The sequence below is a fragment of the Callorhinchus milii genome, unplaced genomic scaffold (genome assembly GCF_018977255.1).
Source record: "Callorhinchus milii isolate IMCB2004 unplaced genomic scaffold, IMCB_Cmil_1.0 Scaffold12, whole genome shotgun sequence".
Lineage (NCBI taxonomy): Eukaryota > Metazoa > Chordata > Chondrichthyes > Chimaeriformes > Callorhinchidae > Callorhinchus > Callorhinchus milii.
In genome coordinates this window covers 18916352-18932445 of record NW_024704753.1, presented here as the reverse complement: position 1 = coordinate 18932445, position 16094 = coordinate 18916352, and the positions used below count along the sequence as shown (strand labels likewise).

The 16094-nt window shown below is 47.7% G+C and overlaps 1 protein-coding gene and 1 non-coding gene across 2 annotated transcripts in view; both read right to left on the bottom strand.

The window, feature by feature from the left end:
- Positions 1-8517, bottom strand: part of LOC103176759 (testis expressed 264, ER-phagy receptor) — a 62473-nt gene extending 53956 nt beyond the window's left edge. The window contains exons 1-2 of the mRNA XM_042339586.1: positions 8257-8517; positions 656-877 (exon numbers count right to left, since the gene is read on the bottom strand). Coding sequence (XP_042195520.1) covers positions 656-877; positions 8257-8517 — 483 coding nt within the window. The remainder of the gene's footprint in view (positions 1-655; positions 878-8256) is intronic.
- trnat-cgu lies at positions 4619-4692 on the bottom strand. Its single transcript has one exon. It is a non-coding gene; the product is annotated as a tRNA-Thr (tRNA).
- Positions 8518-16094: the final 7577 nt, after the last annotated feature.

The window sequence follows — 16094 nt, the reverse complement described above, 5'->3', positions numbered from 1 at the left end:
ACACACACACACACACTGAGCTCATCTTTAAGTCCAGATCTTAAATCAGACCATGACTCGTCTAATACATTGGCAGATCACAGAGCACATGTTGAAATCCATCACATTGCTTAAAAGTATCTCAACTTGACTGCCTGTAATGGAACGTGCATTCATTCTCTCCTTGGAGGGACACACCCTGATTACCTCCAGAGAGTATTGGGGACAGGTTGGAGAGAGCCAAAGCTTGGGGACCTCAGAGTGTATGTCGGGCTACTGCTGTGTACCAGTCAAGGTGGATATCAAGCCCTGAATACGAGTGCGGGGGTTTGTGAACCCAGACTCCAGGTAACGCCTTCCAGCCGCTGTCATTCCAAGCCTCAAACTTTTCCTTAACAGATATTCAACAGATATCTGCCTCATACCAGGCTTCCTCAACACCAACTGCTTAAGCCAGTTGGCGCGAGGGGCCTTGGCAAATAGGGGTGAAGCTGATTGCATCCTTGGCAATAAGTCGGTGTGGGCTAAGGGCATACCCGCATCACTATGGGCCAACTTCCAAAACTCTAAGCCTCGCTGGTGGTACTCCAGACCAAAACAAGGCCCGATTTCTTGGGCCTTGCCATCAAAAGAAGGATTCAGCGATAGTTACAGAATAAGCTGAGCCGGTTCCTACCTTGATGTAATCGTTCATCACCGGGTACACCTTGTACATGGCCAGATACAGGGAGAGGAAGGTCGTGAAGGGGAACGTAGTCATGACAACGTGCGTGACTTCTGGGAAGGAGAATATCTTGAAGCCGAACTGCTCGTAGAGTTTCACCAGCTCTTCAGAAGGTTTCTCGTCTCCTTCACTCAGGATGCTGCCTATTATACATCTCTGCTTCTCAGGCGGTACCTGAGAAAACAACCACACAACAAAAAGAATCTCACATCAAACACGAGGCTATGCTGCAGATGTCTCTGTGCCAAAATACTTTTTGTTAACACGCACAGCTATCAGTGATTATCTGCCAGGCAATGGATGTGTGGAGAACACAGCCAACAACTGCTATTGAGATCGAGTCCACTGGGAGGAAGATTGAAGGTTATAGGGATAGACGAGGCCACAGGATAATCAAAGCCTTATTAATTTTCTAGAGTCACAGCGGCATCTCTCCACACACGTGTACATTTGTGCTCGGTGGTTAGAGCATTCGCCTCGCAAGCGAGACACCTAAGTTCGATTCCCGGGCAGGTCAGGGCGAAATGTTGGGCAAGTTTCCTTACTCCACACACACACACACACACACACACACCCGCCTCTGTTTACCAGCAGTAAGTAGGAACCCGGTTGTTAGTCGATTGGCGGATCGCACTCCAGGGGGTAATAATCCCTTCAAAAAAAATACTCAATTGGTCACTCAATCCGCGTCTGTTTGTGGGGACGCTGCTGCGCGCAATTGGCTGCCACGTTTCGCCCACAAATATACAGTCAATTCACTTTACAGCCTATCCTGTGAAGCGCTTTGAGACGTCTCGAAGAGGTGATGAGGCGCCGTATCAAATGCCAGGATTATTATTAGAATTATTATTATTATTATTTCACAACTTAGCAGGACCCAGGCTGACGAATTCAACCTTTATCTGAAATCAGCCGCAACCACAAAACAATAATCCATCACCCGGGGGTGAAGGGGGAGGAAAGCAAAGCAAAAACTATTACAATGTTTTCTTGTGGAATATTTTGGGTTTAACAGCAAGTGTGGATGATGACACAATTGGCTTGCAGGAGATGTCGATTTTGACAGCACGAGCGAGATAAATTAAGCATTACCCAATTGAAGTGACATAATCACTTAATCACCCCCGGGTTAATGACCATCTTTGATGTTACTTTAGATCCCCCTGGACCCTTGGCTCAGAAATTGCTTCCAGTCGGTTTACCCAAGGATGTCACAAGCACTCAGTGTTTAAAAGGAGATTTGTCAGTGATAAAAGAGTCTCGGAAGGTGTAGAGTAATACCGCACGGCTTCACTGCGTGTGTGTGTTGTCAGACATTAAACATTGTCACTCGCTTAGAGAGGTCTAAAATGCACTGCCGGCGAGGGGTAGGATTAGGGCTGGCAGGGAATCCACAATCTATGCACAAATTGGCTGCATTACACACACACACAGAACACAGTCACTACACTCTACCACAAGAATAATCCTTGCATTTGATACAGCGCCTTGTCACATCTTCGAGACGTCTCAAAGCGCTTCACAGAATACACTGTAAAGTGAATCGACTGTATATTTTGTTGGCCAAACACGGCAGCCGATTGATTGCACACAGCAGCGTTCCCCACAGGTGTGGATTGAGGAACCAAATTATTATTTTTTCAATCTCATTTTTTGAAGGGATTTTTACCCCAGGAAAGGTGATCCAGCAATCGACTGACAACCGGGTCCCTACTGACTGCTTAGAGGCGTGTGTGTGTGGAGTAAGGAAACTTGCCCAATGTTTCGCCCTGACCCGCCCGGGAATCAAACCCGGGTCCTCTCGCTTGCGAGGCGAGTGCTCTAACCCCTGAGCTACAGGACTCCCCAGCGAACAGCAGGCAAGGCGAGAGTTTGTGTGTGGGACGTGAGCTGCACAATACACAAAGTACCTTTGAGAAGAATGAAGTGTTACTGAAATAACCTGTATGGCTCAGCAAACGCTCAATGCCAGATTGCTTTTGTCCAACGAACAAATTGAAGCCAACGTTACCAATAAATCAACTCGTCTGAATCAGCTTCGATGCTACACGCTCTCACTCATGGTCTCTTTGTTCTAATGGTGTGGCCCATTATACCCGGACAACTCGACGCCTCCCGCATTAGTCCTGTCTGCCCGCGGATTGGTGATGTGGATGGAAGCTCACGCTCACTGCACTGAACTGTCAGCCCGAATGAGATCAATCAGTAACCAGTAACCGTGTCTTCAATGGGGAGGAAGCAAAGTGCAATCCCGCATCCGAGAGAGCAGCAAGAACACGTACTGCGCTAATTCAACTTGAACAAACAGGTAGACCGGGTCACGACAGGTTAATGTATTCCCCTGCAAAGCAGTTCACACAACAATTACTGTCTGCACAAAGCAATCTCGATACTAACAGACACCAAAATGGCTTGGCTGCTGGGATCGGAGCAACTTACAAGTGTGTCTTTCTATTTATTGTTTGTTTTCTCTCTCACAGACAGACGCACACAGGCTCCAGGAATAACCCTTATAATAACAATAACAATACTATATTATTATTATTATTTTCTAATAATAATATTATTATTAGAATAACCCTTATAAAAATAATAATAGCATTTGATACAGCGCCTCCGAGACGTCTTCAAGAAGTCTCAAAGCGCTTCACAGAATATACTATCAAGTGAATTGACTGTATATTTTGTGGCCGAAACGGGGCAGCCAATTGCGCACAGCAGCGTCCCCACAAACAGCCGCGGACTGAGTGACCAAATTTATATTATTTTGGTAACAGGAAATCATTTTCACTTGATTCTTTAATACTCTCAACTCCCACATAGACTGGATCCCACCTCAGCCATCAATCCAACCCTTCCAGCATCCTCACCTCAAACCCATTCGGCCTTCACGGCATTCGCAGACCCACTGCTGTGACCTGTCAATTCCTTTCTCATTCATCTCAGGGCTTTGCACTCAATCGAGAATTAGACTGACACTCAAGACTGGAACGACGACAACAAGTTACATTTTGTACAGCGCCTTTCACGTCGAGAGGACGTCTCGAGGCACCTCCAACAATGCAGTTGCGGGGCGGTGGGGGGTGGGGAGAAGGGGCTGCATTGTTGGTGGTGCCGTCCTTGGGATGAGACGCTGGTCAACTCAATCCTGCTCTGACCTGAAGTCCAAACAGAGAAGATTTGAGGAGAGTGTCAAAGAACCCCTTGTTGACGTTCCTCCTGCCCATCCCACAACATAACAGCACGGGTCCAAACCCCTGACTGTCCAGCGCTTTGGGACGTCCTCCCGACGTGAAAGGCGCCGTCCACCGTATACCGCGTCATATAACGTAACATCGCCACATAGAGAGAAGGCAGGTCGTGTTCCTGACATTGCATCGGGTAGGTTCAGGAAGGAAGCAGTAAGACTGAGCTTGTACCAACTCCTCTTCATCCAAAGCCAACACCACTGAGATACTGTGCACACATTTTTGGCCTTAAAGCTAAGAGAACTGGCAATCGATGATTCCAACCCAGTCACTGTGGCTCCACCGCCACCCAGTGATGTTCAGCCCAAATTACATCCTTCACAGCAATGTCACCGAGAACCCAGGACATAATATTATTAATAATAATAATCCCGGCATGTGACGCAGCGCCTCATCACGTCATCGAGCCGTCTCAAAGCGCTTCGCAGGATAAAGTGAATCGACTGTGTATTTTGTGGGCGAAACCCGGCAGCCGATTGCGCGCAGCAGCGTCCCCACAAACAGCCGTGGATCGAGTGACCAATTTATTATTGTTTAATTTTTTTGAAGGGATTGTTACCCTCGGAAAAGTGATCCGCCAATCAACTAACAACCGGGCTCCTACTTCCTGCTGGCAAACAGAGGCGTGTGTGTGTGTGGAGTAAGGAAACTTACCTAAGGTTTCCCCCTGTCCTGCCCGGGAATCGAACCCGGGTCCTCTCGCTTACGAGGCGAGTGCTCTAACCACTGAGCTACAGGACTCCATATCTTAGTGGTGAGAGCACCTTAGATCCTTATACAGTGGTATTACTTGAAGAGCGCGCAGTTATCTGCATACTGCATGTGACAACAGACCGACAAAGCTTTGCCTAAAGATACAGCCGTCCTTATAACATGAACTCTTATTTTAGCCCTGAACCCTCAGATTACACGCTTAAGGTTATCCCATCTGTTGCCTACACTTTCCTGATTGCCTTTTATTATAGTCCATCATTGCTCTGGAGAAACTGAAGCGTTTTCAGATGTCTGAGAGAGAGAGAGAGAGAGACACGTGGCACATCCTCAGCTGTAGTCACCGCCAGTGCTAGAGGGCGAGGCACGAAATGGCATACGTTTCACTGGAAGTAAAAATAACATATCCTGCACGGCAAAGCCAACGCATTACTCGGAACAACCACAGTTACCCACTGAGAAACGGAGCAGGGGAATCAGCAGTAAACCATAGCCGGCAGAAAGGAAGGTTCAGATAGAGATACAGATCAGACGTAAATTATACAATAAACCTCACACAAGTCGTATCAGTTGGGTCCATACCATCAGCAGCCTGGCCCCACATCCACTACCCCACCCTCTGGAGCTCCCTCCCACAGTTCCCCCCCCTCGCCTCCCTCAAGGCCAGTATCAAGACCCTCCACTTCGACCGGGCCTTCTGTCACCCTCCTACCCTCCTGATCCCAACCCCCAGCTCGGGTCCAAAGCCCTGACTGTCCAGCGCCTTGGGATGTCCTCCCGACGTGAAAGGTGCCGTGTAAATGTCATGTGCTGCTGTTGAGTTATGTCAAACGTGTAATATAAACTCTCGAATGGGCCGTGGGCAGATGGACGTTCGACTTAAGCAATTATAGGATTTATACACTTCAGATTTACGTGAGTTTTACGACAATATGAAGGAGTTTATAACCAGTGCGCTTGCTTGGTAAGTTTTCTCTAACAGTGTCAGTGATGATGAGTCAGAGTTCCCGGGACAATTACAATGGAGAAGTCGATGAGAAGTGAGTTCCTGAACTGAATGTACATGTCCTGTAACGCAGTGGTTAGAGCACTCGCAGTGAGAGGACCCGGGTTTGATTCCCGGACAGGGAGAAACATTAGGCAAGTTTCCTTATTCCAAACAACTGTTTACCGGCAGTCAGTAGGAACCCGGTTGTTAGTCGATTGGTGGATCGCTTTTCCAGGGGTAATAATCCCTTCAAAAAAAATAATCATAATACTTTGGTCACTCAATCCACGGCTGTTTGCGGGGACGCTGCTGTGCGCAATTGGCTGCCGGGTTTCGCCCACAAAACACAGTCAATCCACTTTACAGTATATTCCGTGAAGCGTTACTAATGAGTGATTACGTTAGCATTTTTTTTAAGGAATTATTATCCCCGGAAAAGCGATCCGCCAATCGACTACCAACCGGGTTCCTACTCACTGCTGGTGTGTGTGGAGTAAGGAAACTTGCCCAACTTTTTGCCCTGTCCTGCCCGGGAATCGAACCCGGGTCCTCCCGCTCGCTTGTGAGGCATTTCCGTTGCTTTCTGTGTGCAAACACAGCCCTATTAATAACCTTTAGTAACTGCTCCCTCTGTATGCACCACTGTTTGTTTTTCCAGGCCTGGCACGGCTTCCTCTGAATCGTGGCAAGTATCAAACGAGAAGCCGATGGAATTTTTTTTTTTTTGGGTCAGACATGGGTCTGACCCACCCGGAAACTCATCATCGTGATTAAGAGTCTCCAAACCAAACTGAGAATTCCAAAGGCTAATGGAAATCCCTCTCTCCCCCCAAATGGCTGTGGTTTTAGGGTTGGATCCATTCAAGTTTTCAAGACGGAGGTGGATAGATATTTGTTAGGTCAGGGGATCAAGGGTGAGGAAATGGGAGCTGAGGTACAGATCAGCCATGATCTCATAGAATGGCGAACAGGCTCCAGGGGCTGAATGGCCTCCTCCCGTTCCTACGTTTCTAAAACAACACAAAGGATTAGGCCCTTTGTGTTCACACAAAAAAAAATACTTTCAGGAGTCACGCCGCCTGTGGAAAGAGGTTTTATTCGATTTTACTGCAAGAGTTAGCAGAGTACTAAGAGTAAATGTGGAGCCGCAATGGGATCGGTTTTGCAGAGTCACAGCTCCTGGAATGGTTGAGAACGTACGAATTTGCTGGCCAAAGAAGACCGCGGTCCGTCCAGTTCGCCTTCCACCGTCCTGGCAGTCGCTTGACGCAGAGTCATAGAATTATACAGCACAGAAGGAGGCCATTCGGCCCATCGTGTCTGTGCCGGGTCTATCAAAGGGCTGTCCAACTTAATCCCACTCCCCCGCACCCTCCCCATACCCCTGCAAACTTGTCCTCCCCAAATATCTATCTACTTCTCTCTTGAAAGTTGTTATGGAATCGGCTTCCACCAGCCTTTCAGGCAATGCGTTCCCAACAACTCGCTGCGTGAAAAACACAGTCGCGCCCCAAACTATATACCGTATCCCGAGATACTGTTAGTTAGTGCCTTCATCCCACCACAATCCCATCTCTAGAGGGTAAAGTACCCTCTACACTTCCAAGTTATTCCTTGTGGTACAGCGGTCACTGGAATAGTCTTAGTGCCGCGACCCACATACATAACGGGAGAGCAATACAATGAGACAGTATCAACATTACCCAATATTTACCAACACGGTTGTGTTTAGCGTTGAGAAACCAGCCTCAGGGTATTGTGCAGGACATCGCTCAGGTTGCAAGGAACGACATAGATTAAGCACAGCGACTCTACCCGTCCTTCGGGATGAGATGTTAAACCGAGGGCCGGTCTGCCTGTTCAGGTGGACGTTAAAAAGATCTCATGCGAAGAGAGAAGGGAACGTTTCTGATTTGTCCTGACCCAACAAACCCCCCGAATAACTCCAAAGCACGTTGGCGGGGCCATCGCTGGGTTTCTCCCACGCAATACACTTTATGCCACTTTACAGTACATCCCACAGAGCACTTTGAGCCACGACGACGTGATAAGGCGCTCTCATGTGGAGTGGAGTCCTGCGGCTCAGCGGTCGGAGCCCTCGCCCCTCGCAAGCGAGAGGTCCCCGGGTTCGATTCCCGGGCAGGACAGCGGGAAACCTCGGGCAGGTTTCCTTACTCCTCACACACACACACACACACGCGCGCCTCTGTTTACCAACAGTCAGTAGGGAAACCCGGTCGGTAGTCGACGGGCGAATCGCTTTTCCGGGGATAATAATAACACCTCCGAATAAATAACAATAATAATTTGGGGTCACTCAATCCACGACTGTTCGTGGCGACGCTGCTGTGGGCAATTGGCTGCCGGGTTCGCCCACAAATATACAGTCAATTCACTTTACAGTGTGTTCTGTGAAGCGCTTTGGGACGTCCTCCCGACGTGAAAAGCGCTATATCAAATGCGAGGATTATTATTATTATTAAAGTCACCGCACGTGAGACCGCGGATCCCCGCGAAGCGCTTCGAGGCGTCTCGAAGAGGCGGTGGGCGGCGCCGGCCGTGCCAAGCGCGAGGACAGTTGCTGCTGCGGACGAGCGGAGACCTACCTGGTTGGGATCGTCGTAGTAAACCCCGACGCAGCTGAGCTCGGGGCCGATGCTGGTGCTCTGGGTGAACAGACTGCCCACCTGCCGGTACGGTCCCCGACTGTACTTGTACGCCAGGGTGAGGGCGCGCACGGGAGAGGCGCCCGCGCTGACCCGCACCCGGGTCAGCAGCCCCGAGTGCAGCGCCAGGGCCACCACAGTGACCAGCAACAGCGACACCAGGGACAGCGCCAGGACCGTCAGCAGCCACAGCTCAGACATGGTGCGGGGACTGGGGGGGGGAGGCTCAGGGGGTGGGGGGGCTCAGGGGTGGGGGGGAGGGGGAGGGGGGGAGGCTCAGGGGGTGTGGGGGGGGCTCAGGGGGTGGGGGGGGGGGGGGCTCAGGGGTGTGGGGGGGAGGGGAGGGGGGGGGGCTCAGGGGGTGGGGGGGGGGGAAGGGGGGGCTCAGGGGGTGGGGGGGGGTCTCTGGGGTGGTTGTGAGTGTGTGTGGGGGGGTACCAGGGTGTGAGTGTGTAAGTACTCGGCTGTGTGGGAGTGACTGTGTGTGTGTGAGTGTGCAAATGAGTGTGTGAGTGTGTAAATGAGTGTGTGAGTGTGTAAATGACTGTGTGAGTGTGCAAATGACTGTGTGAGTGTGCAAATGAGTGTGTGAGTGTGTAAATGAGTGTGTGAGTGTGTAAATGAGTGTGTGAGTGTGTAAATGAGTGTGTAAATGAGTGTGTAAATGAGTGTGTGAGTGTGTAAATGCGTGTGTGAGTGTGTAAATGAGTGTGTGAGTGTGTAAATGAGTGTGTGAGTGTGTACAACAACAACGGCACGAAAATCACACTTGTGAAAAGCGTCAGAGAGGAGTGCGCTCTGGTACCACCGAGTGTGTAAATGTGTGAGTGGGTGTGAGTGTGTGTGTGTGTAGGTGTGTGTGTGAGTGAGTGTGAGCTCGGGCTGGTGTGTGTGTGAGTGTGAGTGAGTGTGAGTCGCGGCCTCTCCTCTCTCTCTCTCCTCTTCTCGTCTCTCACATTAGAATCTCAGCAGCAAAACAGACATCGCTTCCGGGATCCAACCATCAGCCACAGCCCCGGGGGGGGTCCGTCTGTCTGTCTGTCCCTCTCTGTCTGTCTGTCTGTCTGTCTGTCCCTCTCTGTCTGTCTGTCCCTCTCTGTCTGTCTGTCTGTCTGTCTGTCTGTCCCTCTCTGTCTGTCTGTCTGTCTGTCTGTCTGTCCCTCTCTGTCTGTCTGTCTGTCTGTCCCTCTCTGTCTGTCTGTCTGTCCCTCTCTGTCTGTCTGTCTGTCTGTCTGTCTGTCCCTCTCTGTCTGTCTGTCCCTCTCTGTCTGTCTGTCTGTCTGTCTGTCTGTCTGTCTGTCCCTCTCTGTCTGTCTGTCCCTGTCCCTGTCTGTCTGTCTGTCTGTCTGTCCCTGTCTGTCTGTCTGTCCCTCTCTGTCTGTCTGTCTGTCTGTCCCTCTCTGTCTGTCTGTCTGTCTGTCCCTCTCTGTCTGTCTGTCTGTCTGTCTGTCCCTCTCTGTCTGTCTGTCTGTCTGTCTGTCCCTCTCTGTCTGTCTGTCTGTCCCTCTCTGTCTGTCTGTCTCTGTCTGTCTGTCTGTCCCTCTCTGTCTGTCTGTCTGTCTGTCTCTGTCTGTCTGTCTGTCCCTCTCTGTCTGTCTGTCTGTCTGTCCCTCTCTGTCTGTCTGTCTGTCTGTCCCTCTCTGTCTGTCTGTCTGTCTGTCCCTCCCTCCCTGTCTATCTCTCTCTGTCTGTCCCTCCCTGTCTGTCTGTCTCTGTCTGTCTGTCCGTCCCTCCCTCCCTCCCTCCCTCCCTGTCTGTCTGTCTGTCTCTGTCTGTCTCTGTCTGTCTGTCTGTCTGTCCCTCCCTCCCTCCCTCCCTCCCTGTCTGTCTGTCTGTCTGTCTCTGTCTGTCTGTCTGTCTGTCTGTCTGTCTGTCTGTCCCTCACTGTCTGTATCTCTGTCTCACTCTGTGTCTGTCTGTCTCTATCTGTCTATCCCTCTCTGTCTGTCTGTCTCTATCTGTCTATCCCTCTCTGTCTGTCTCTGTCTGTCTGTCTCTATCTGTCTATCTCTCTATCTCCGTCGCTCTGTCTCTATCTCCCTCTATATCTCTCTGTCTCTCTATCCCTCTCAACCGCTCTATTATAATAATGATCTTTACATTTTATATCGCGCCCTATCACGTCTTCGAGACGTCTCAAAGCGCCTCATCTGTCTGTCTGTCTGTCTATTTCGCCATCCCTTTCCATTTCTCACTCTTATCTCTCTCTCTCTCTCTGTCTCTCTCCGCTGACTCAGATCTGTCTGTTCATCCTTGGTACCAGGGACAGGGGCTGTCAATCAGTCAGTCAGTCAATCAGTCAATCAGTCAATCAATCAATAGTACGCAAAGAGCGATAGATAAGAGTGAGAAATGGAAAGGGATGGAGAAATAGACAGACAGACAGACAGACAGACAGACAGACAGACAGACAGACAGACAGACAGACAGACAGACAGACAGACAGACAGACAGACAGACAGACAGACAGACAGACAGACAGACAGACAGACAGACAGACAGACAGACAGACGAGGCGCTTTCAGACGTCTCGAAGACCTGATAAGGCGCGATGTAAAATGTAAGGATCATTATTATTACAATAGAGCGGTTGAGGGGGAAGTGTCACACCCGCGGCTGTTTGTGGGGATCGCCGCTGTGTGCAGTCGGGGCTCCCGCCCTCCGCCCACGAAACGCACGGTCACCCCCACTTCACAGCACGCGCCGGGGAAACGCTCTGAGGCGTCTTCTCGACCGCAAGGGTTACGATTATTATTATTATTATTATTAACAGTAACAATGAGTTACTGTGAGTAATGTGGAGTCCTGTAGCTCAGTGGTTAGAGCACTCGCTTTGCAAGTGAGAGACCTGAGTTCAATTCCAGGCAGAGGGCGAAACCTCGGGCAAGTTTCCTTACTCCACACAGAGCCTAATAATAATCCTCCAAAACCAAAAACAATAATAAATTGGTCATTTTCAATCTACGACTGTTTGTGGGGACATTGCTGTGCGCAATTGGCTGCCGCGTTCGCCCACAAATATACAGTCAATTCACTTTACAGTGTGTTCTGCGAAGCGCTTTGGGACGTCCTCCCGACGTGAAAAGCGCTATATCAAATGCGAGGATTATTATTATTATTATTATTATTATTAAACAGTAACAATGACGATATCGGTCACCGTCACTGAGACGGTTTCTTGGCGACACTGCAGTGGGGGAGCGGTTGTGCGCTGTGTGACCACCGGGTGTCAGCAGAGGGTCCGGTCCTTCCCGGTGACACTACAGTACAGTGAAGATAACAGTGAGAGACAATAATAATAATAATAATAATAATAATCCTTGCATTTGATATAGCGCTTTTCACGTCGGGAGGACGTCCCAAAGCGCTTCACAGAACACACTGTAAAGTGAACTGACTGTATATTTGTGGGCGAACGCGGCAGCCAATTGCGCACAGCAATGTCCCACAAACAGTCGTAGATTGAAAATGACCAATTTATTATTGTTTTTGGTTTTGGAGGGATTATTATTAGGCTCTGTGTGGAGTAAGGAAACTTGCCCAAGGTTTGGCCCTGACTGACTCCCCCGGGGATTGAACTCAGGTCTCTCACTCGCAAAGCGAGTGCTCTGACCGCTGAGCTACAGGACTTCATTGCTGGGTACGGGCCATCGCTCCACCCCCGACCCCCAGCTCGCGTCCGTAACTCTTGTCTGTCCAGCGCCTCGGGACGTCCTCCCGACGTGAAAGGCGCTTTACAAATGCCATTTTATTGTTGTTGTTGTTGTTGTTGTTGTTGCTGCTGTGCGCAAATCGACTGCTGCTTTGCCTACAGATGCGCAGTCGCTAGGCTTCACGGTAAAATCCCGCGGAGTGCTCGCTCTGAGACGTCTCGTCGACGTGATTAGGCGCTATATCAAATGCAAGGATTAATATTATTATTATTATTATGTATTTTTACTTCTTGTCGAGCCGTGTTTTCCAATAAAAAGTAATAATTCATAGCTTGCGATCTGTGTTCCTGCTGTTGGGTTGGGCTTCTGAACCCGAAGCCGCCTAATTGAACACTGGTGAAAAATAACTCGTGCCCCTTTTCATTGCATTTCACGAAAACATCTTCCGCAATGTAGATCAGGCATCACATTACCAGATAATCAGATCATAACAAATTGAACAATTGCCCTCTCTCTCTCTTACACACATTAGAACACGAATCTGCAGCCGTAAGAGAGGCACGGACTAGTTTATTGGTGGTTGAGTTAGTGATGGGTTAAGCTTCAACCGAGAAGGAACCCAAACTCACAGAGATGGGTTGGGATGGGCTTTCTATGCCTTTGGGGTTGTGCGACTGACATTTCCATGGGCCAATTATAGCAGCTGCAAAGCTAATTCACTCACTAACTCACTCACTCATCAAAGCCAGGGTGGGTCTTGGCTGCTCCTTTCATTAATGAATGGGTTTTGCCTTGAAAATGTGCTGCCTCTTCTCAGTGAAATAGACCTGCAGCAGAAAGCATCAGAGCAGTCAGTGGAGTTGAAGGGATTTAAACCCAGCAGATTAGAAACAGCAGACAATACCGGTGAGTTCTACTGTATATCTATATATATTCCTATTTAAAAAGAGAAGTGCTGCATCCTGTGCAGTCAGTCAGTCTTAAGATATACTGTAGTGTACTGTATGATAGATTTAGGTTTAAGACTTTAAGGTTTATTTTTTGGTGTGTTTCCTGAATGTGTTAGGTTTTTCGAGTTGGATTAGTGTGAGTATAAAGATAAGAAGTGCGGTGAACACTGGACACTTCCTCACAGTTCCTAGATCTGTCAATCTATCTTCCACTATATTATCTGATAGCCTGTCAGACACTGACACGCCATAATAATAATCATATTCCGTGCATTTTGATGTAGAGCCTTATCACGTATTCCAGACGTCTCAAAGCGCTTCACAGGACATACTGTAAAGTGAATCGACTGTATATTTTGTGGGCGCAACGCAGCAGCCAATTGCCCTCAGCAGCGTCCCCACTAACAGTCGTGCATTGAGTGACCAAATTATTATTTTTTTTTGAAAAAATTATGTTGTGTCCTCACATACAAATGTTGAATCGCACAGAATAAATACACTGTATTAGGGACAAGTTTGATAGGGCTCCAGTTCATAATGACCAATGGAGGGAATTATTTATAATCAAGACTTGAATCACAACTATTTATAACCAAATATAAAAAAGGGCAATGTCAATTTGGTTTGTATATATATATATATGCTTCTATTTTGTAAGTATAGTAATCAATATGCAGGATTTAAGTAATAATAGTAATCCTTGCATTTGATACAGCGCCTTATCGCGTCTTCGAGACTCTCAAAGTACTTCCCAAATTGACTGTAAAGTAAATTAACGGTATATTTTGTGGGTGAAAACATACTGTGCAGGAAAACAGTAAAAAATCAATGATGTGTACGGTTCCTTCTCAGTTGAAGCTTAACCCGTAACTAACTCATATAATTATATATAATATATATTTGTGTGTGTGGTGTGTTTATATATTCTGAATGAGTGTCTGATGAGTGTTTTGACAATGCTGTAATCCAGTCAACACTGATGCTATTTGTGGAATGACATCACAGCCGTACCTACTTGTCACACTCTATAAAAAGAATAACACTGTGATTTGGGAGTGATTATTGGTCTATGGACTATACTGCAAATGTATATTTTAAGGGGTCTATTTTAAAAGTGATTTGGGTGTATTTTACACAAGGAAAAATGGAAATCTGCTGCCGGCGAATACAAAGTCCCGACACTTAACAGCAATAACCTGTGCCGTACCTGTGACTCACTTGAGATATTTCAGCCTCTCTGCCCCCACCCTTTGGAACTCCATCCCACATCCCTTCGCCTCGCTCCCTCCCTCCCTCCCTCCCTCCCTCCCTCGCTTCCTTCAAGACACATTTCAAGACCCTCCACTTCGACCGCACCTTCTGTCACCCTCCTACCCCCACCCTCCCTTCCCTCCACCCCTCCTCAACCCGACCCCCCCCCCCCCCCGTCCAGCTCGGGTCCAAATCCCTGACTGTCCAGCGCCTTGGGACGTCCTCCTGACGTGAAAGGCACGATACAAATGTAATTTGCTGCCGCTGTTTCAAAATCACAGGCGCTACATCAAAGGCGAGGATGATTATTCAGTTATTTTGTGGGGGCGGAATAGGATTGTTTGAGTATTTTAAGTGACAGCAACTCTGATAATAAACTCTTCTGTTTCTGGAAGGTGGAAATAATCCACAGAAATACAGTTCTGAAGAGCTGTGTCCACTTCCCCTTAGGCGGCAGATTTAGACAGAGGAGGATTCCAGATGATAGTTTCGTGATTTAAACAATGTGGCTTTGTCCTAAAAATATTGTGCATCAAAACGGCAAAATTGCTTGATATCACTCAACTAACAGAGTGATAGGGGTGTAATGAAAGCCGGTTCCAGGATGTTTTTGCTGGGAACATGATGCGGGATTAAAGCTTTTTTTCTTCCCCAGACTTTATTTATTGGGAACCGATGTAATTAAGTTTGATTTTATATCATTTTTTTTAAAAAAACAGGATCAAGTGATTTGTTTGCTTCTGTATAGAAGCACTAATCAACGGTGAGAGAACCCCGAGAATCTCCCCCAAACGGCCAAGAGTTTACAAAGTTCCCCCCCCAAAAAAAAATTTTTTTTGGCACATTAGGGAAACTGTGAGTTAACAAAGGGCGAAACCTTAGGCAAGTTTCCTTGCTCCACATGCCACTGTTCTTCAAAAAAATATATTATTTTGTCACTTCAATCCATGACTGTTTGCGGGCAATTGGCTATCGCGTTTCACCCACAAAAATATGCAGTCAATTGTATAATAATAACACAATGGATTCACTCTACAGTATATCGTGTGAAGCATTTGAAGATGTCCCAACGGTGTGATAAGGCGCTGTGTCAAACGCAGGGATTATTATTACTGTATTATCATAAATTCCTCGTCCTTCTACTCTAAAACTGGCCATTTTCATGAGCAGAGAAATTAATTAAAATTGGCCTCAAATTAAATTAAATTTGAGAACTTTCATATCAGTAACAAACAAAACATCGTTGTGACTGAACCTCTGTGTGTTTAGAATCCTTTACAGATGGCTTTCCACTGTATCTTGTCACAGCCACACAAGAGTGCCTGTGTTTATAATCGTATCTACATGTGCAATGTTTAAAGCAGATTCACAGTAAACAAAAGTGAGTTGGAGCTCTGTAGCTTAGTCATTAGAGCCCTCACCTCGATTCCCGGGCAGGACAGGGGCAAAATGTTGGGCAAATTTCCTTACTCCAAACACACGCCTCTGTTTACCGGCAGTGAGTAGGAACCCGGTTGTCAGTCAATTGGCGGATCGCTTTTCCGGGGCTAATAACCTCTTCATTTTTTTGTTAAAAGAAATAATCATAAATTCGGAGCTAATAATCCCTTGATACAATATAATAATAATTTGGTCACTCAATGTGCGGCTGTTTGTGGGGACGCTGCTGTGCGCAATTGGCTGCTGCTTTTCGCCCACAAAACATACAGTCAATTAATTTTACAGTCTATTCTATGAAGCGCTTTGAGACGTCTCGAAGATGTGATGAGGCGCTGTATCAAATGCAAGGATTATTATATATATTATAATTGGAGGCGTTTATTTTGTAATAAGCCTTTACCAAGTTCCCGCAGATCTCCAGTCTCTGTGCGGACAATCTACCTGACTCTATGCCAGGCCCTGACCAAGTCCCCTATAGGAATAT